We start from the raw sequence: 22,015 nt of genomic DNA on the forward strand, positions 1-22,015 counted from the left end.
TTACTTTCGAACCATCTCTGCACGCTATTGAACAACGAACAACGTGACCTATTCACTGTTACGCATGTCAGTCAACAAGGCAGTCCTCCATACACCGCTGAAGCTGCAGATGCATCCTTTTTCTAAATAAACTTGAGTACCTCTATCTGCTCTTGACTCAAACAAAAGCCCAAATGAGCTGCAGCCATCTTTGTTGTTCCACTCCATTGCATCATCCCACCCACCAAACCAATGGAGGGCTGTGATTGGCAAGGCACAAGATCGATCAGGCCAATGGTAGGCCTGCTGAGGCTCTTATAGAGAATGGCTAGACCGACCTGCAATGCCAAATAATTTTGCTTTCTCTCTAGATTTCTAGGCAATCACTGGCATATCTAGTACAACGGGTTTGTTTCTGATCAGAGTAAATTAACATTTTATGAAATAATTCTGGTGACCCTGAATTTTTTTATAACAAACATGAGTGGGTTGTATTGCAACTTGACTTTTAAACGAGCTTTTCCTCTTAAGAAGTGACTTGTTTTTTCTCAAGTTTCTTTCTCTGATATGGAAATTTGTTCTCTGATCTGACACATTAAAGTATGACTTAGCCTTAATTTTACCAGGAAATCCCTCAAGATAAAATCGCTTTCGGAGGGAGTCCTGGATCTTATGCAAAAATAAGAAATCTGTAACTATGTTTTCACAGCACCGTGTGCCTGATCGAGGGGCTTCACAGCGGCGCAGCTGGATAGCCTTGCACCAGTTGAAGTTGCATGTTCAACACCTAGCCTGGGCCTTTCTGCAATGAGTCTCAACATAGAAACCAAAAACATCCATGTTAGCTTAAGTTGTCCTATGTGAATGCATATTTGGCTTTGTGTGTGTTCCTGTGATGGACTCGCCACTTGTCCAGATTCCTAAACCCAAAAGCAGCTGAAAGCAGCCCAAACACATATCGGAATGAAGCAGAACCAAAGTGTTTGTTCGGATCAGTTGGAGCTATAATGTTTCTCATCCCAAACAATCTGTTTGTGAGGAAATGTAGCGATCCTAATCTCATTTTCTAAAATCCTCCCACCTGGCTCTGCCTGCAGGCCAGCATTAGCATTCGTAGGTGAACACAGGCTTGACCCGATCAGCTGCTGGCTCTTCTGTGTTGCTGTGAGTTTGTGGAAAAGCTGAAAAGAAGCAGGTGTGTGAGCTTAATTAGCAAAACCATCAAATAGAAACGCTTTTGTTGTTGAATGGTTCTCAGTTTTAGAGGACTGCTTTCCTGTTACGAGCTAAATCACACATTGAGGTGTGGATTTCATTATTTTAAATTTCAGGGTTTCCCCTTTTACTTAAGCAAGGTTAACACAGTGTGCAACCCGTGGCTCTACAGCACTGACTCAACAACTTTTTGGTTTCTGACCCACAAAATTTCAATAGTAAAGACTCACGACCAGGCATGTTACTGCTTGAACTATACAAAAATGTAACAAGCAAAATAAACAAGAACACAATGCAAACTTGTAATGCACTGATTATGTCCATTTATGGATATTTTTCTCAGCTTTAACATTTGTCTATTAGAGCTAAAACATTCTATAAACAATACATTTTAAAAAGTTTTTCTTGAGTTTTGGTCAAATCTTGAAAGTAGCTTTGAAGTATTTTTCCGGAGTTTTTCCCTTTCAGAAATGATGTATGGTTTTTCAGAAATCCGTAAAAGTGCAGTGTCTTATCATGCACTGTGATATAATGTGAGCAATACATCTTGTTTGTTTTTGTTGAGCATGCCCCCCGCCCCACAGAGCTTCGTGCAACAGGAAACTGAGCGCCGACCAGAAATAACCGATAGAGTTAGACTGCCGCTTACATGCTTCAAGGTTAAGGAGTACCTCAGCTGATGCAGAGTTGATGGACAATATAAATGTGAATGAATGAATGAATAAACGAATGAATGAAATCTTTATTTCGAACATAACAATAATAATAATAATAATAATAATAATAATAATAATAATTCTTCTTCTTCTTCTTCTTGTTATAAAATAATAATAATAATAATAATAATAATAATTCTTATATAATAATAATAGTAATAATAATAATAATAGTAATAATAATATATAAAAATAGTAATAATAAGGTCATTGTAGACATTAACATAATACAGTGAACTAATGTGCTAAACAAATGAAAAAAATATATATGTATAGTAAAAAAAATTATGTATTTATGTGAAACATAAATAAAAAAATATTGAATGATAAGGTTAAGTAATAAATTTGAAAAAATAAACGAAATTAGTAGTAATAAAATTTCCCCTTGCCCTTTATAATTTGTTCTCCAACTGTCACATAACCCAGCAATTTGATAATATATTTTCACTGTCTTCTTAAGACATGGTTACATCCATGTACCCTTGCAATAGAGATTTTTTGTCTATTTTTTTAAATGCCTAATATTCATACAGCGTTTCAAGTCCTCATCCATACTGTTCCACAGAGTCACTCCACATACAGCTGTGCACATTTTCCTCATTGTTGTATCATTGTTCATTTTAGTATGTTTGAATTTAAAAACAATGAATTTGTGCGTTCCATATGTCCCACCCTGAGTTATCCTTACTGCTCTTTTTGTGTAATATGTAAAGTGGCTGTAAAGTACATTTGTGTTTCCCCAAATCTCCACACAATAATTTAAGTATGATGAGACCATTGAAAATACAACATGACATGAGAATAACACTTGTAAAACAACATGTTTTAGCTCTGTTTGTCGGCCACAGAAGCACATTAATGAACTAGGAATGTGAAGTTGCCATCTTAAAAGAACGGAGCGAGAGACTATTTGTGTGATATGCCTGTCAGCCACTATACGGTGCCATTGGATAAGAGAAATACTTCGGAAAGAGACTTTAAGTGCTATACAACTCCTTCTTTCCACCAGATGCGAAAGCGGCATGTAATAAACTAGAGGCCTTTTACTCCGTAAGCCCCCTTCCAACTGGGAGTGATTCTGACGCAAAACGGGAGCAAAAGCGTTCCACACAGCTGATCCCGTGAGCTCAAAAAATCACGGGGGAACTGCAACACCACGTATGATTTCAGAAGTCCACATAATTAAAAGCAAAGAGAAAGACAGCATCCAAAAAGGTTGTGGTTTATTTTCTGTTCTGTTTACATCAGCTAACTAGGGTTTCACAGGAAATTACATACTGCACGCTACTTTTACTTTTAATGTTTCCGTTTGTTTTACGCTGCTTTTGCGTTTGACTTCTTGTCTGACACCATCTGAACTGTAGAGTTGACTTGCTTTGGAAGTGTGGCGTGTAAAAAATTGACTCAAAACATAATTATAGCGTGCCTTCGCTTCTGGGATGCGTCCAGAACGTTACACTACACAACGTCCACTATAACGGTGGCTAATCGTTGCGTAGTATGTTTTTGCTACGCTTTCACATCCAGGAAAGACGTGAAAGTATCGTATTATGTTGTAAATGACTCAGTGATTATTTAATGATATTAAAGCTCAATACCTGCAAAACAGACTCAGCTGGTTTTTGTGTGTTGGTTCGGAGAATCAAATTAACCCCAAATTTGAATCAGTTTTAAAGAATTTCATTAAAATCTGTGAAATAGTTCATGAGATAATTGTTCAACTCCTCTTGTCTGTCAGCTGTGGCTGAGAAAACATGGAGCATATTTACCTGCAGCTGTAACCATATGTATTCACTAAATGTTGACATGTTTATATATCTAAGAAAGAGATAAAGTTAACCAATTTAATTGATATTTTCTGTACATTTATCAGTTTGTAGTTGTTTGTGAGGTTTTATCAGATCTGTGCCATGCCGTACATTTCTCCCAGTTTACTCCAGTTGTCTTATTTGAGTGGACCTTCCACATTTGGCTCTGTTTCAGAGCTGAGATCCTCTCAAACCACCCGACGCGGATTGAGCGACTCCTGCTGTATTATCAGATACCCCCTACACTGGCTGCTCCTGGTCCCACACCTATAAATTACCTCCCATGTCTGACGTTTCTCCCGTGATGTAAGCCGGTGGTGTTCATTGAAGGATGTTTCGGCTTTTTTTGTAAGGCTGATTCACATCTTCATTAAATAATCAGATTGCTGCAATGCTCTAGTTAATATGAGAAATGCGATCATCTTAAACCATGGCACTCTCTTAGTGAACATACGTCTCTCTTTCTCCTCCATCATGTTGTCCTTGCCAGCCTCTGACTTACAGGTGTAACTTTTGCTTGTGTTGATCGTCCTTGGTGGTGGTCCTCCAAAACTTTTCTTGTTGCAGCTGGAGAAGGTCATGACGAAGTTTCACAAGCTGCTTGAGGACGATGTGGTGCTTTAGCATCTGCACATCTAAGAAATGATCTAGTATGTGTGTGTTTTTAGCAGTGCTGCATTGGCATTGTTCTCAAATTCTTGGTGCCCTTGAGCGGTGATTTACATGTTTCTGCGTTCACATTGGAGGAGAGTGCATGCGTCGATGTGGAACAAGAGGTGACATAAATGTTTAAATTGTTGTTTCTTAAGGTTGTTATGCTTTAAAATGGCTCTTTTCTAAAATCTTGAAAAAGAAAAGTGTGTGTTTGTGTGCTTACATGTCAGTGTGTCCTTGTTGCAGCAAGTCATTGAGTTCATGCTCATGCTCTCCTCTTGTCTGGCTGTGCACGCTCTTTTCCCCACAGCAGACTGTCACATTAGCATTCAGTCCGCCCATCACTTCTCCCTATGAACACACACACACATGCACACATGCACACACACCTTACATGGATCAGCTAATTAGACAGCTTGATATGCTTGGTTTGTTTGATGCTTTGCTGTTTTCTCCACAACGAAAACTGACACAGCAGCTGTGGAAGTTTTTATTCTGAGGGGGTGAAAAATTACATTTAGGTCACCGGTAAATATAGTCAAGAGATTAGGAATAATCCATTGGCTTCAAATATTGTTTAAAATGTAAACATTTCTTTTGGTTCAAGCTTTTTTAACTAGAATAAAATCACAATCCTTCTACTAATGTGTCTGGCTGGACAGCTGAATCCTGATATAGTAAAGTTATAAACAAGTAAATAAAGTAAATAAACAAACCCAGGATAATTCTCAGGCTCCACCTAATCTGCTTGAAGCAATAAGTCCTGTGCTTTCAGAGACAAATGCTGTGGCTTTGTTCAACGTTTAAAGATACAAATGTACATTACCGGTGGTTAATGATTATGGGATGGTTCTGAATCTCCGTTCTGGCCCAACTAAGGAGATTAAATGAGAAAGAAAATAAAGTTTCAACATCTGGATGGAAATCTCACAGCTGACTGACAGATGTCAAACACGTCCACCATAATAAAGTAACCCAGTTTTGTTGTCATCTTTTAAATGTCAGTTTTGTTTAAGTAAAGAAGATTTTATTAAAGATGCAGATATACACAAAATAACACACAAACACACTTCTCATAAGGTGAATGTAGCATTGTTGGATGCATGTGTGAGTTTTTTTGAGAGCACTATCTGATGATGGCATCAACTCTAGTGAGACCAACATGGTTTCTATGGCAACACATCCCCTCTGCATCCCACCACATGTGAAGTCAGAAATGAATGGATTTGTGTGACAGCGGGAAATGCAGAGAACACAGAAAAAAAGAGCTAAAGACAAAAAGACAGAATGAGGATTTCAGACAAAAGTTGGAATAAATGTGTCAATGAAATTTTTACCTGCAGAAAAAGGAAAAGATGAGAATAAAAAGAGTATACGAGAGGGGGAAATGTGGTTGCTGCCACCAGTATTTTCACTTTATGGTGTTTGTTAATGAGCAGCATTGAGTTAAAGATGGAGAGGATAAATGTGCTTTATTTCCTGTTCGTTAAGGCAAGCATAGGAACAAAGGGAAAAGAACAAATCGAGGTTCTGTGGTTCTCTTGAGGCTTAGTGTTTGAAGCTAAAACCCGTTCAGATTAAAAGAGGCCAGCAGTGTAAATTTAGCATAATGTATTCCATCTCTAACCCTAATCTAACCCCAGAATTTTTCATATATATTCATAAAACTTTTTAAAAAGGGTGTGGAAATAATAAAGAGAGCAGAAATGGCAAAAATGAGAGTATTCCTAATTTCAAACATTTTATATGCGTAGAAATTCTACGTTTTAACTTCTGCAAAGCTACAAAAATCAGATTTTAGGAATGAATTACAGTAAAACTGTTGTAATTCATACAAATGTTACACTTTTTAACCTAAATTCATTAAATTTATTCATTAAAAAAATTTCTTGCAAAAATCAAATTTTCTTTGATTAATGTAAAAAAATTATCTTTCCTTCAAAATGTATAGATTAACCTTGAAAACTGGATTACATTTCTGGAAAGATGATGTGTGTTTGGGTGATGAACTCCTGTTTATTTTCCCATTAACAGAGCCACGTTTGTAAGGAAAATGCATTTGTGGGTTTAAGCATTACAGCTGAGGTTTTGGTTTCGCTCATAAAAAACACCTGCCAAACATCTTATTCTGTTACTGATTCTTGTTTGGTGTTGTTTATTGGACTGGATGGCTGAGTGGTGCAGAAACAAAGCACTTTTATCAAGTGACTGTTTGATGATATGAAGTTTGTATATATTCTCCTCATTATGTCTCTCAGCTCCTTAGTTTTGTGTTTCAGTTTCCTCCATCGACATAAATATACTTGACATCTCCTTTCCATAGGCTCCAATATCACATTTTTGAGGCCAAATGGGAGGTGGCCACCACCGCCATTTTGACCGTGTCACAGGTTTTGTCAAGCCCAGACAATTACACAAAAGGGAAGAGAGGAGGAGCTGAGGGTGGGGCTGTAAGGCTGGGATCAACTGATGACACCCGGTCGAACTAGCTACAAGCTAACCTGAAGCTAACCCTGGCTAACCCAAAGCTAACGCGGAGGTGGGAGCTAAGCTAATGGAGGTAGCAACCTAGCTACAACTGGAGTTAACTGTGCACAACACCAGAGCTTCTGAGTCAGAGATACGCCGGGCTGACCGCTGGGTGTTCCGAGTGGAACACAGAGGTCTCCGAGAGCTCCACAAGCCGGCAGCCGCACAGAAGACAAGCGCCGCTGCGATCTAAGATGCGCAGAGCTGCCGCTGGGGAGAACCGGGTGGAAAGGTTTCCATCCCAGAGCCCCACAAGCCGGCAGCCCGCGCATCAAACAGAAGCCGCGATCAGACAGAGATGTGCCGAGCTGCGGGGAGAAACAGCTGGCATTCCGCGCAGCAAACAGAAGCCACGAAGCCAGGGGAGAACCGGGTGGAAAACATCGGTCTCCCGAGAGCTCCACAAGCCGATAGTCGGAACCCAGCTCCACCAACATGTTATATTTCAACCCATTTTCTAAAGTGCAGCATTATGTTAAATGCACTGGGTTTTACCCTACTGCATTTAAATTTCATGGTTAAACAGTACATGTTAAAATCTAAGCTCAGCTCGGCAGTGACCTAAAATACATAAATATAATTTTACTTACTGAAAAAAATTAAGTGGAGAGTCCTTGGACGCTCTATTAGTGCAATTAATGCCACAGCAAGTCATTTTGTCCAACAATTGCACAGAAAATATCCAAAAAAGAATACACAAACACAGAGACTCAAAATGCCGAAGCAGTTTTCAAGCCAGACCGAGGCTCTTCTGAGGCCTTTCCACGGAGCTAGCTCTGTGGTCACGTGGGTCTGATGCTCATTAATTATACTGAATTTTAGGCTTTTAATACACTTAAACAGAAGGGTGAGAAAAAAATTCACCCCCCTCAGAGTTGTCATGAGTGTAAACTAGATCATTTAAACAAAAAACATGTTTTGGTACCAGGCTGTAAACATGTTTATTTCTGCTGTGAAATTGGTATTTTTAACATGGGAGTCAATGAGGATTTGCTCGCTTCTGACACCAGCCGCCAGCGGATGAGGGTGGAACTGCAATTTATTCCATTTCCGGGTTTGCCTCAATTTTAGAGCTGCATTGTGGGGGCTTGGTTTCCTCTCATTGGCCTGCCTATGTATGAGGTCGTGTACACACGTGAGCAGGGTTTCGTAAAACTGAATGCCTAACCCCCACGCCCTTCTAGGAAAATAACTCACACCACCTTGCTTTACATTCATAGGCACACCAAGCCTGTAGGTGGCAGTAGTTCCCCGAATCTTCTGTGTCTTTGCAAAAAACATTTGTCCTCACTGTTGTTCTTCACCTGCTGTCTTCTATAGAGCAGTAATTCAGCTGTAAAAACAAGAAAGCGAGTAAAAACAGGTCACACGTGTGATGTCAGAGCATTTCTGTCACGAGCAGTGATGTTACTAAACCTAAAATACTGCCGGTTATTCATGTCCACAAGCAAGTGCTGACAACGAGGAATGGCAAATCTCCATATAGGTTGGGGTCTGTGAAAGAATTGTTTTTGGTGCTGTTTGTTTTCACTTCATGTGGATGACAGGAAAAATATCTTCCATCCATTCATCCGTCCTGGCTACGTTTGAACATGGTCAATGTCTGCATCTCTCTGTTCCCAGCTTACTAGTTACACCTGTCAGCAAGCACACCTGTTCTGGCCCTTCACCTCCCAGTTCTATTCAAACCCGCTTCAGTTTATGACTCGTTACCATTTCCGTGTGGTTTGTTTGTCGTTGCATGTATCTTTGCTCTAGAGCAATCTAACCCAACCCTTTATCTGTGCTTGGGTCCTCACCCCCACGACACCAGTCTCTGATAAAGAATTCTGATGCTGTCAACATCTTTGTCTTTTTGTTTCTTGGTGAGCTTTTGTTTGTTTTCTGTCCACTGGCTAACCCCCCCACCCAGTCTGGGTCGCCAAACTGGCTAGAGGACTCTGACTGTCACAACCAATCAGCTTCCAATTTACAGTTTGTCATAGCCAATCAGTATGCCACAGGTCTGTGGGTGGTTTAGTGGGTTCCCTCCCAAAATGATTTGGGTTTAACAAAAGACGAGGTCTGATGGCCGGAGGTCCGCCACCACTGACTAACAGCTCTTGGCCTTGAGGCACCCACACCCACCCACCACACACACACACACACACACACACACACACACACACACACACACACACACACACACACACACACACACACACACACACACACACACACACACACACACACACACACACACACACAAACAATTTGGCATTATGGTGATCCACAACCTTTATTGGGGTAGCTGGACAGGTCCCCAGTTACCAGTAGGTAATACTCAGAGAAAGACACACGCACGCGCGCGCGCACACACACACACACACACATACACACACTAAAGTTCCCAGACAAACTGTGGGTGGAATCTTCCTGTTGTGATGATGTCGGGTTGTCTCATCGTAAACGGTAGGAGATCAAACAAAGACTCTTTTCTTTGTCCCGTTTGGACCTGAGCTGGTCTCTCACGGACTCAGACTGGTTCTGAAGCCCTGGACTCTGCCAGCACAGGTCCGGTCTGCCAGTTCTCTGGCTCTAATTGGGAACAAAACACAGTCCATTGTTAGTTCAGCTTTGAACTAAACTTTCTATTAACTCCTCCAAGAAACAAACCAGCAAAAAATGATATCCAAACGAAGGTAAATTAACCAAATTTCAAAGTTCATTCCCAACTCCGAGTCACGCTTTTTAAATGTCTAATCAAATTCATATTATGAGTGAGGAAAAATCAGATTATTATTCTATAAAGCAGTGGTGAAATGCCAGTCTTGTCAAAGAATCTTGAGTTGTTTCAGTTGTCTTCTGGACCTACGGCACCTGTGAAAACCACCATTGTAATTCTACAGCTGTGGTGCATCAGAACAGGAAAGTAAAGCTTCTGTCTTTGGCTGCTCCAGAGTGAGCCATCCATCAAAAATGTTTCTCTTAGTTAATCCCATTAGGCTAACAAGGCGCTAAAAGGGAGACGGCTCCACTTAATTGGAGCTGGGTCCAGCTGTGCAGTGTGAGGATTCTGGCAGGATGACACCACCATGGTCTCAAAGGGTCTACCTGAGCGCTGATGGCAGTAAACACGTTTGAGTTGCTGCCAGGAGGTTTGGTAGGAAGTACTGAATCTTTGGCTTGTGGATGTGTTTTATGAAAAGTTTTACAGGAACGTCTTAGCTGTCTTTTAATTAGCAAGAAATTTTTGCCTTTTTCTACGAAGTCCAAAAACGCTTCAAATATAAAGAAAACCTTTATTTTGCAGCCAGTTTTGAAGTTTTTATTTTTAGACGCTTGCATCAAATTTGTACACAAGTTGCAGAAGTCCAGGTGCATGCCTGTTAACATTCAGGATATTTAATAATGACCTGGTGAATCTACATGATACTGTAGCATAATCTTGTGGCACCAAGCAAAACCGCCTAGCCTGGTAAGTTTTCCCATGTTTGTAAATATATAGTCTGGCCACGCCCCATCGAAAGAGCCTAGTTGTTGGGCGTAATCTACAGCTGTCCTACAAACTTTCTCCCCAGGCTATTGGACAGTGGTAGGACCAATCAGAGCAAAGAACAATGTGACATTCTCATCACTACTGAAATCAGTCAACGGGGTAGTTTGCCATAAATCGTCGAAGAAGATGAAGCAAATACATTCATTTTCTAAATAAATAAAGTACACCTCTATCTGCTCATGTCTCAAAGAAAATCCAAAGTCTGAATTTTCCAGAGTTGACGCCATTCCTGAGCTGACGCCATATTTGTAGTTTTTCTTTATTGCAGCTCTGGCGTTGTGATTGGCCAGACACAGAAGTATCTGGGCAAATGGTAGGCCTGCTGAGGCTACAATGGAGTATTGCTAGACTGAGCCGCAGAGGAAAATCTTTGCTACTGCTATGGTTGGTTTAGGTTTCTAGGCTAAAACCACCTGCTGCAGACCAGGAAGTGTGCTGCCATTTCTCCATCAGCGCTGTTGCGGTTCCAACTCCAAAGTCTGACAGCCATCTTTCACCCCCTTTTGGTTTGGGGCGATTGTCTGCCCCGCCTTTCGGCACGCGGCACCTCTGGGATAATTGGTGACTGATGCTTGATCTTTGGAGTCTGATTCCTCTTGGGTAACTGACTGATCGGTACAGACAGAGTAGAAGTCAAAGTCTATCACAGACCATGAAAGTCTCTGTGTCAGTCTGTCTCCTTCACCATCTTTCCCCATCACTCATGTTAGATGTCACCTCCTACACTTTTAAACTTTCTGTCCTGCTCTTGTTTTCTTTCTGTTGCTGTGTTCTCCTTCTCCTCCTCCCCCGTCACTGCTCTGCAACTCCGCCTCCACCCATCAGCTCCTGTTGGAACTGTCAGGTGTGTGTCATCCTCTCCTGTCTGTCATCTTTTCAGGTGTGTTTGTTACATTTAGGACAGAGCACATCAACCTTTGGGTGTGTTAGGTGGCACTTCAGGGCTACATCAGTCAATTTTAGTTTCTTGGAAGCTGAAAGCAGACTGGGCAGCTTTTGTTCAGTTAAATCAGAGCTTATTTTTTATTTGTGCATATCAGAGCAAGAATGAGTCTTTATTTGAGCATATTATCTCCTGGCTGCTCGGTTGATGGGTTAAACAGCAGCAGATTGTGGGTCTGCTGCTGGAAGGATTGGCCCCGGGACGACCTTAAAAAAGCTGCTTGTTTTGCTAAACAAAATCTTCAATAAACTCGAGGTTTCCACTTGTCAGATGATTTATTACTGAGGTGATCCCCATAGCTAATGGTGACAGAAGGTAACAGTTAAATGCTCATTTTTGATGATCTGAACACACATCTGTGACCTTATTGTTCTGTTTTCCATGTGAAACAGAGGTGAGTCCAAGACTGATCTTCCAGGAACAGACATCAGAAAGGTCTTATCAAATTGTTAGAGTTCTTTGTTAAAGGTACAATATGTAAGAATTTTACAGTGAACTAATCACAAAACAGTTTAACATCGCAATCATGTTAGAAGGAAGGTTACGTTGAAATACATTTCCGTCTCAGCCAGGTGTGTGTGTGTGTGGGGGGGGGGGGGGGGGGCTACAGATGGACGTGGTCATGAAGTGTGTTTCTATTGTCGGAGCCTCAGGGTAAATTCTGGGATGGGGAAATTTAGATTTAGAGATTGGATGGCCCGGTCCTCTCAGCTGTTTCTCTACAAATAAAGTTCTTTCAGGACTTTGCACAGACGTCAGCATATCGCGGCAGCTTCGACAGTGAGTGATGTCACTGATCAGCTCCAAACAGCAAACAAAGTTACATTAATCACAATCAGTTTTATTATCAGAGGTGTGACCAAGTCACTGCTTTGCAAGTCACAACTAAGTCACAAGTCTTTCCAGTCAAGTCTCGAGTCATGTCCAAGTCAAAAACAACCAAGTCCAAGGCCAAGTCCACACGTAGCCGGGGTTTTTTAAAAACGAATATCCGCCCCTCCAAAAACTTGCATCCACACCACCACGTTTAAAAAAAACTCTGTCCACACGTACCCGGATAAATTCGTTGTTAAGGACATGCCAGACCTGTAGGCGGCAGTACTTCCCCCGTTCTTAACCTCGTCCTTCGTCTGTGGTCTTCCGCAAGGAGCAGTAGTTCTGCTTGCAAAAACAAACAAGCAAAAAGCGCTTGGACAATTGATGGATCGGGTAGTGACAGAGCGCAGCTCTGAGGGCTTCCATGCTGTCGGCTAGTGTAAACACAGGTCGCACACACACACAGGAAGTGTTTTTTTGTCGCGGAAAGTGACGTTACGGACCTTAAAACTCCGGTTTTGTCCGTCCACACGCAGACACCCAAAACGGAGAAAACGCAGATCTTCACTTTGGCCGGAGTTTTTAAAAAGATCCGTTTTCGTGTGAAAAAACTCCGTTTTCGTGTGGATGACAGGCCAAAACGTAGAAAAATATCTACGTTTTGGCAGATCCCCGGCTACGTGTGGACAGGGCCCAAGTCGAGCCCAAAGTCAATGATGTGGAAGTCCAAGTCAAGTCCAAGTCCTTAATTTTGAATTTTCAAGTCATAATCAAGTCATCTGTTAAGATTCAATTTAATAACAATGATAATAAATAAATTCCAGAAATAAAGCTTCTTAAAGCTTCATTTATTTGCTCAAACAAGCAGAAGTGCGACTGAAACTGGTTATAAACAAAGTGCTGCTGCATTTAGCGGTACAAAATCAAATCCAAAACAAAGAATGATTTATGATTTTTGTCACTAAAACGTTTGTTCTAGTGCCACCTTTCCAACAGCAGACATAAAACATGAAGAGGTGAGGCATTTGAAATAGGAAAATTTTGATCTTCGACTTGTTATGCCTTGTAGTGACTTGCTATGCATAGAAGGAGCAAAAGTGTAACATGAAGGTTATCCATCCTCCCCAAACCTCACTCATTAGACTTAGATTGATGAGTTACATGGAGGGATTTGAAGGGTTGTGTGTAATTGACCTTGGGTGTGTGTGTGTGTGTGTGTGTGTGTGTGTGTGTGTGTGTGTGTGTGTTCCTATACTTACTACCTACCAGAGTTGTGACCAATTCGCTGCTTTGCAAGTCATAAGTCTTTCCAGATAAGTCTTGAGTCAAGTCCAAGTCAAAGACAACCGAGTCCAAGTCGAATCCAAAGTCAATGATGTGGAAGTCCAAGTCAAGTCCAAGTCCTTAACTTTGAATTTTCAAGTCATAATCAAATCTTCTGTCCAACTTCAATTTAATGGCGATGATAATAAATAAATTCCAGAAATAAAAATTCTTAAAGCTTCATTTATTTGCTCAAACAAGCAGAAGTGCGACTGAAACTGGTTATAAACAAAGTGCTGCTGCATTTAGCAGAACAAGATCAAACCCAGAACGAAGAATGATTTATGATTTTTGTCCATGTCGTACCACTTTTGTGCTAAAATATCAAATATGCTCAAGTCATCATCAAGTCAACAGATGCAAGTCGATTCAAGTTGCAAGTCATTGGCGTTCAAGTTGTAAGTCTTTAAAGATTTTGTCGAGTCAAGTCAGAAGTCAATAATGACGCAAGTCTGACTCGAGTCCAAGACGTGACTCGAGTCCACACCTCTTTTTATTATATAGAACTACTGCATAATCCATTCAGAGGGTGGGAGCAGCTGTGTGATGTGAAACGTGACGTTCAAAGAGTGGACGAAGTTCAGTTTTTTACACTGCTCTACAGATGCCCCACGAGTTACGTCATTGTGGGGGAATTCCGCCATGTTTTTCAGTGTTGGGAGTTTTGTAATGACGATTTTAAAGCAGCTTGGTCGGTGACTCTTCTAACTTTACTACTGCCGGTTGTTTTCGACAATGTCTGCTAATGTAATTTCCGACTGAGTTACACCCTATCAGTGTCAGTTAACCATCATCATCTACTCCACCAGGCCATTCCGAGTACCCCTGATCAGGTACTCCGGCCCATTCGACAGACCCCGTGAATAACACGCCAACATTTGACCAACACTAATAGCAGCAATAGAAAATAAAGAAAAAGTTACAATAAATTATGAAACAAACAATAAAATAGAAAAGATTTTACTGAATTTCAATCCGTTCAGAGATTTGAACGTTTGGTTCAAGGAACTACAATGAAAATTTTGAAAAAATACAAACTTTTTAGTCAAAGGCCTTGTTTTTTTTTCATTACTATGAATATTTAAACAACGGACATGATTTTATTAATTAAAGCTTTTGTTTATTTACCTAGAGAGAGACTGTAAATAATCATCCAAAATATTGTTAAAGAGCAAGTCACCCCCTACAAGAGTCTTACTCCACTCCCACTTCATGTTTGACAAGTGCAACAAATGTTGTTGCCAGACAGACTGAGAGTCGCTAACAAATACACACACACACACACACACACACACACACATACACAGGCTGACAAGGACATTGTGACATCATAATGTACCAGCTAACGTCATAGTGTACCTCTTAGCCAATAGCAATGGCAGATTTAAATTCAAATGCAGTGCAGAGTTATTACAGTTTAAGGCAGAATATTTAAATTGTAACTAAAATGCGCTTAAGTGCCAAATGTTTGATTACACATTTCTACAGCACAATCAGACACTCTTTATTTAGTATATCAGCAAAAAAAGTTGATTTGGGGGTGACTTGTTCTTTAAATCAAAATGATATTGAGGCTTTTTCTGTTTTAGAATCTGATTTTTGTATTATTTTGAGACTTTTATTGATGTTATAAATAATCGGCCAACAAGACATTTTAAATATTAAACTCTGAGGCTCATGATCAGAGCTTAACGACAGTAAAAGAAGATCCTCACAGATGCCATCGGGAAGAGACTCTCAAGCAAAGCTCCTTAGTGAACCAAGAGTGCATATTAATCACTACAGGGGACCGTGATGGGAATCAAACCCACAACCTATGATGTGACTTTTTGTTAGCTTAGAATTAAAGGAAAATGTGTTTTTGCGCTTGAAGACAGATCAGTCATGCGATCATAAATAGGCATTTTTATCTTTTCCTCCTACGTTGACTTCTTTTAAAGTTTATTAAAAAACGTAACTGATAAATTATGATGTTTGGTATCTAAACATGTAAAAGATCCAGCTGGATAATATGAATTGTGACTAATTTTCTTTTTAATATTAGCTACATTCACCCTGCTCCATGTTATATTACATTTATTGACTGTTAGGGTTAAACATGTAAGCTCTAAAGGAAGTTTTCAAAACATAAATAACTTGTTTTGTAAAAACCTGTACCCAGGCGTAGCTCTGAGGGGCTTGCAGGTGTAATAGTGTTAAATTGATTTATATTTTCCACGAAGCCAGACTTTATTTTAAGCAACATTTCTTTAGAAATGGCCACTTTTCACACTAATTCTCATTTTTGTGTCCAAAGATTCAACAGACAATAAGGCAAAAAAAAAAAAAAAAAACCCCAGCATTGAGTTTTTAGGCTTTGTGTTACCTGCAGCTTAATTTAATTTAAAAAAAAAACATCCATCCATCCATCCATCCATCCATTTTCTCTTGCTGATTTGGAGTCAGGTTGCCGGGGGGGGGGGGGGGGGGGGGCAGAAGCCTAAGCCAAGAGGCCCAGACTTCCTTCTCCTCAGCCACTTGGACCAGCAATTCCAGGGGAATCCTAGGCGTTCCCTGGCCAGCCGTGTCCTGGGTCTTCCTTTAGGTCTCCTCTTGGGTGGAAGTGGCCAGAAAACCTCACCTGGGAGGCTTCCTAATTAGATGTCCGAGCCACACCAACTGGCTCCTCTCGATGAGGAGTAGCAGTGGGTCTACTCCGAGTCCCTCCCGGATGACCGAGCTTCTCACCCTTTCTCTAAGGGAGCGCCCAGCCACCCTGCGGAGAAAACTAATTTCGGCCACTTATATCTGCAGTCTCATTTATATGGTCACTACCAAAATCTTGTGACCATAAATGAAGGTAGGAATGTAGATCGACCAGTAAATCAACTGCTTTGCCTTCCAGCTCAGCTCTCATTTCACCACGGCAGACCAGTACAACACCCGCATCACTGCAGATGCAGCACCAATCCACCAGTCGGTCTCCCAATCCATCTTTCTGTCACTTGTGAACGAGACCCAAGATATTTAAACTCCTCCACTTGGGGCAGGACCTCATCCCTGACCTGGAGAGGGCATTTCACTCTTTTCCGACTTAAGGACCAAAAACGTCCTTGTTAAACAACAACAACAACAAAAAACGATCCTGAAGCCTGATGATCAGATGGATCTGGATTTTTGTTCTTAAAGATGTTTAGGTGCAGCTCACCTGTTGGACAGAGAGATTGGAACAGACACATCTGCTGAGTTCCACTTCTATTTTTAAAGTAAAAACTGTTTCATTAGCTGTCATCATCTGGTACAAGACAGGAAATGAGTGAAAAATGCAGCCAAAGTCCAAAAAAGAAACCACCCACAAAAACTGCAGTATATTTTAAATAAAAACAAGGAAGTGAGACTGTTTGAAAACAAGAAATTAACAATAAATGTCTTAACATTTATTTAGATGATCAGTTCCTTTATGGTCATCTGCTCTTGTGTAGGTTACAGCTTTTATTTGTTTTACATCTGTTCAGACTTTGTTTTGTCTGAGTCTCATCAGGATCATCACCTTCCCCCTGCAGTGCACCCCCAAATCCCTTCCCTCTGTAATCCATAATCCCAACTACCCCTCATTCAAGTACATTAGTGAATTATTCCTCTAATCCAAAAGAAGGAGCACCCCAAAGCAGCTTTTTGACATTACTCGTCGTGCCGCCTTTAGGTGAAGTAATCAACTGTAGAATTCAGTCAATCACGTCTCTTTAATTTGGTCCAACCACTAAAACAGACGTTATTCACCTTGTGGTTTGTAATTGAATTCTGTGTTTCACAAACTTTCCAAAACACAAGTTTTTATCATTTTTTCACCAAGATCAAGAAGCCAGGAAACATCTAAAACATGGAGGACAGGCAAGACTACAGGGGGCCGGGATTAGACGGATTCTGGTTTCGAGGGCCAACACTGATATGGATTGTTTTTGTGCTTCTCTGACCTGCTGGTACCAGATTTGGCCAGTGCCGATTATTTTCAAAACACAAAATTTCATTTTTTAAACTTAACTGTTCTGAAGATTGTGACTCTAACGGTTTTGTCCGATGGGCACATGCGGGTTCTCCGGGTACTCCGGCTTCCTCCGACAGCCCAAAAATATGACTGTCAGGTTGACTGGTGAATTCTGCTAACTTTTCCTTAGGTGTATGTGTGTGTGTGTGCGCGCGTTGTTGAACCCCTACTGTTTGCCCTGAAGTCTGCTGCACCCCCTCCCCCCTCTACCCTGCAAGCATAGAGTGTTTAGTAAATGGGTGGATTGTGCCCAATCCTGGTCCTTGAGGGCAGCCATCTTGCATGTTCCAGAGGCTTCTGTGCTTCAACACACCTGATTTTAAAGAGCAGGTGATTAGCAGGCTTCTGCAGAGTTTGAACAGGTGATTCAACCATTGTATCCAGTGTGTGGGCACAGAGAAACAATTAAAACATGCTGGATAGGAGCCCCCATGACCAGCATTGCACACTGACACAAAAGGTCTGTTATTCTGATCATCCACGACTTAGTGGCGAGAAGTTCACAAACTGGAAAAACATCAAACTGTTTGCCTGCTTGGCAAAGATGCATTCATAACCCCCCCAAAAATCCATCTTTAGAGTTTCAGATCAGCTGATCACGATCACCCAAACCATGCTAACCTTTTGCAGATTCCAATACCCACCCAATACTTTGATGCCTATCTAGGAAACACCTGCCTGTTTTCCTGGGATTCATTTGAATGAACTTCCAACATGATGGTGTTTTTTTTTTTTACCTGGTCACTGCTGACCGGTTCATTTAAGGCTGCTTTAAAAAATATTTCATGGTAACGGTTCTAGCTTAGTGCACAAATCAGCTTTGTCTAGTCAGAAGCCTTTTCCCCCCTGAACTGTTTGCTTTAGTGATCCCAACAACCAGCAGCTCTCCTTTTTTTGTCTCAAATTTTTACAAGACTGATGGTGAAAATACAGCGGTCAATTTTTGTGTCTGTTGGAGAGGAACATGGAGCCTGTTCAGTGGTCAGGGAAGCTGATGTTTCTGTTTGCTTTGGGAGTGAGAGGGTTCTGAGTTCAAAGTCAAGATGGATGCAAGATGGTGCTGATGTTCTAATAAAGGAAGGAGGTTTGTGGTTCTTTGAGCTGGATAATGCCAAATATCTTTCTAAAGGATTGCAGCAGCTTGTTTCTTCAGTCGTGTGTTTGTGAGTTCTCCGCCTGCAGTCCAAATTGGTCCCGGAAAACCAGGAAGTGACCTGTTGAGCAGCTGAGATCCATGGATTCAGCAACAAAAGACTCAGACTCAGTTAATTAAAACATTTCATTAAAATGGAGATGTGAGACAAAAATAAACTTGCTGCTTTTCTGTTCAAATAGAGAGGACAATAAATCTTTGGTCATTTTCTTTGGATTTCAAAACACAGAAACCAATTCTTTCTGCTCAAAATGGTTAAACAAATAAAAAAATGTTTTTGATTTATGTTTTGTGGAAAATTTACAAAAATTTTATTACCTGTGAATTAAAAACTGTTTTTCTTTGTTTGAAGGAAACCTCGTCTGGATCAATGCTACTGAGTGGGACAACAAAGTCAATATCACCTCCCCGCTTGTTGAGGAGGATGGGCCGGAAAAGCTAAACGCAGTTATCACCACGGCAACTGGGACAAGCAGCTCTGTTAGTCATGACCCAACCATCGCCGTGACCCCGAGGGCAATGCAGACCCCGCGTGGGGACAACGAGGACGATCAGAGCAGCGGCATGTTTGGTGAAACGTTGGCTCCTACGGTGGAGGAGGTGAGCGTCACAGCACCGCCTCAGATCAGCCCTGACTCAGCTGAGACGGAGCATCTGTTGCCTAGCAACCCACAAGTAAAGGAGGTCATGGAAGGAGAGGAGGAGGGGGATGAAGAGGAGGAGCATCTGCCACACACTGACCCCCCTTGGATTCATGCCAAGGGCACAGCCATGTTTGACTTGGACCGCCTTACCACCACCACCACCTCTGCCCCGACATCAGCTGCCACCAACCCCTCCAACCCAGATGTCCTCCATGTGGACTTCTTTGACCCCTCCTCTCGTGGGCGTAACCTCGATCTAGCCCCACCCTCCCCTTCATCTGTGGCCCATGAGCTCCAAGGTGGAGACGCAACTTCCTGGGCGATGCCTGAAAACTACGACTACCTTACGCCCTATGAGGACGGAGTGTCCCCCACCGTAGACGAGTACACCTACAGCACCACCACTGATGCTTATGAGAGCGATGAAGACCTCAGAGAGGCCGTTGGGTCTCCCGCTCGTTCCAGGCCCCGGATTCCAGGATCTGGTCCCTTCATCCCCGGCATGAGCGCTCCAATGCCCAACAATCCTGGGGTGGCAAACACAGGTCTGTCACGCAACAAATGCCGAGTGGGATACCAGCTGGTGAACGGAAGTTGCCGCTCAGCCTGCGATCTGCAGCCCAACTACTGCCTGAATGGAGGGCAGTGTTACCAGCTGGATGGAGACGAAATCTTCTGCAGGTAAAAATCAAGCATCACCTGATTTGTATGACATCGAATAATGGACTCTGCACACACAAATAAAACTTAGACATAAAATGGACACTTTATTCTAGTGTCACTCAACAAATTCTCTGGATTTTGAAACAAAAGGTTTTAAGGATTATCAAAGAAATATTAAACTGTCCCATTACTGTTACTGCTGCTTTAGACGCACCACAAACAAACGATTCTGGTTTGGATTCCAGATCCTGGTTTTGATGTTGTTTCCTAGAATTCGATTCCGATAATTTCAAAAGGCAAAGTCAAAAAACGTTACAAGTTTTAAACGAGCCAGCAACCTTAAAGTGGCAGTGTGTAGTTTCCTGCCGCTAGGGAGCAGTACATACATACATTTCAGGGTAGTTTTACAGCATATCGTCGTGACTGTTGGTAGTTTAAAAAAACATTACGGTAAATTATGTTAGCATGCGACCTCGATGTGACTCCTCAGACTTTGATGGTCCTTCAGTTAATTCCATCAAGAGAATGCAATGTTAAGTTCTTTTTTTTTTTAGAAAAAAGGATGTATTTTTGCCTTCCTCAACAGAGGACCGCCTTGTTTACGACATCCGTTGCGGTGAGTACATCACGTTGTTCATTGTCCAGTAGCATGCGGAGATCGTTTGAAAGACAACGGTAGAACCCGCCCCTCGACCAAGAGCCGTCAATGGATATGGAGCGTTGCCAGACTAAATAATACATTTATTTAGTCTGACTTGCCAGGCTAGTTTTCTGACGCTGTACTTTCTGGATCTGCTCTGGATCCTGCGCCTGCCGATGCCGTCATCATACTACGGCAATACCACATAGCCAAAATATATTGGTTCTCTTTTTCAATTCTATTCTTTCACATATGTTTTGGAAAGAGTTTAGTAGTTTTGTTATTAAAGTCATGTTTCTTACTACCTAAATGTTTTTGAAAGTGGTAATGAAACTTCTGTAAGTCGTACATCCAGCCAGTCATTTAGTGTGGCGGCAGGCGCAGGATCCCAAGGAGTTTAATATGGCGTCCCCCAAAGATGCTAGTTCCGCACCCTATGTACCTTAGACCCTTTTTTTTTTTGTTATTTGTGTGTGAATAGTGAAGAACCAGAAAAAAAGCATCTTCTTTAGGTCAGCGGACAGGTTATCAAAACCAGGACTCAGAATTAAAATAAACTGAATGATTCTGAGAGACTATGAAAACTGGTCCCGGTCCCAATCAATTCTTGATGTTCGATGCCCAACCCTAAACACAACGAATCATAGCAAAGCCTTTCCTCAGGACTCGAGCCAATAGGGATGCTGTGGTGCTAAATCTAGGTGGAGGTCAAAAGTCAAACAGATTAACGAAATCAGTTCTGCAAATATGGCGTAATCCAGTCGTTCCAGCTCTATGTGACCCTTTACCCAGTGCAATGACAGCATTTCTGTGGATGCAAACGTCCCAATCCGTAGTCGGTCTTCTCGTGCACGTGATTTAATCAAGATTAGAGCCGATGCAGTTGTTATTTTTCTTCTTTTGTACGTTCAGTTTGCGAGTCATGTGCTGTAAATCTTAAAATTATCTCCAATTTAAATATATTCAGCAAACTGAAGTAAATCAAAAAAAGCAAAAACAGGAAACAAGATTTTCTTAAAGAAATCTGTAATGTCAGACTTTTTGTATGGGGCATTTTACACCAAAAAAATAAACAAATAAAACATTAGTTTAGTGGTGAATCATCTGATTGCGATGCAAAATTGAGCTGAAGACACTGTAAAATGTAAACGGGACAGATTTTAAGACAGAATGGTGTCAGTTCTACAGCTGATTTAGCAGACATTCCCTATAATCATTAAACGACTGAAGCAACCAATCACTGATGGGAGAAACATCCAATTAGGATCTGCTGAGAAGATTAACATGCAGATTTATGCTTCGCAGCAATCAACCTTATCAGTGGAGATGATTTAAAAAAAGACAAGGATTTACCCTTTATATTTATTCCT

At 41.3% G+C, this 22,015-nt stretch overlaps 1 protein-coding gene across 16 annotated transcripts in view; it reads left to right on the forward strand.

Moving 5' to 3' along the window:
* Positions 1 to 22,015, forward strand: part of cspg5a (chondroitin sulfate proteoglycan 5a) — a 59,510-nt gene that overhangs the window by 9,356 nt on the left and 28,139 nt on the right. For all 16 annotated transcript variants that reach the window (XR_008563314.2, XM_015949848.3, XM_015949850.3 and 13 more), the window contains exon 2: positions 19,051 to 20,023. Coding sequence is in view for 15 of the 16 variants with exons in the window: in XM_015949848.3 (XP_015805334.1) it covers positions 19,051 to 20,023 (973 nt within the window). In the remaining variant the exon portion in view is untranslated. The remainder of the gene's footprint in view (positions 1 to 19,050; positions 20,024 to 22,015) is intronic.

This window comes from Nothobranchius furzeri, chromosome 5 (assembly GCF_043380555.1).
Source record: "Nothobranchius furzeri strain GRZ-AD chromosome 5, NfurGRZ-RIMD1, whole genome shotgun sequence".
NCBI lineage: Eukaryota > Metazoa > Chordata > Actinopteri > Cyprinodontiformes > Nothobranchiidae > Nothobranchius > Nothobranchius furzeri.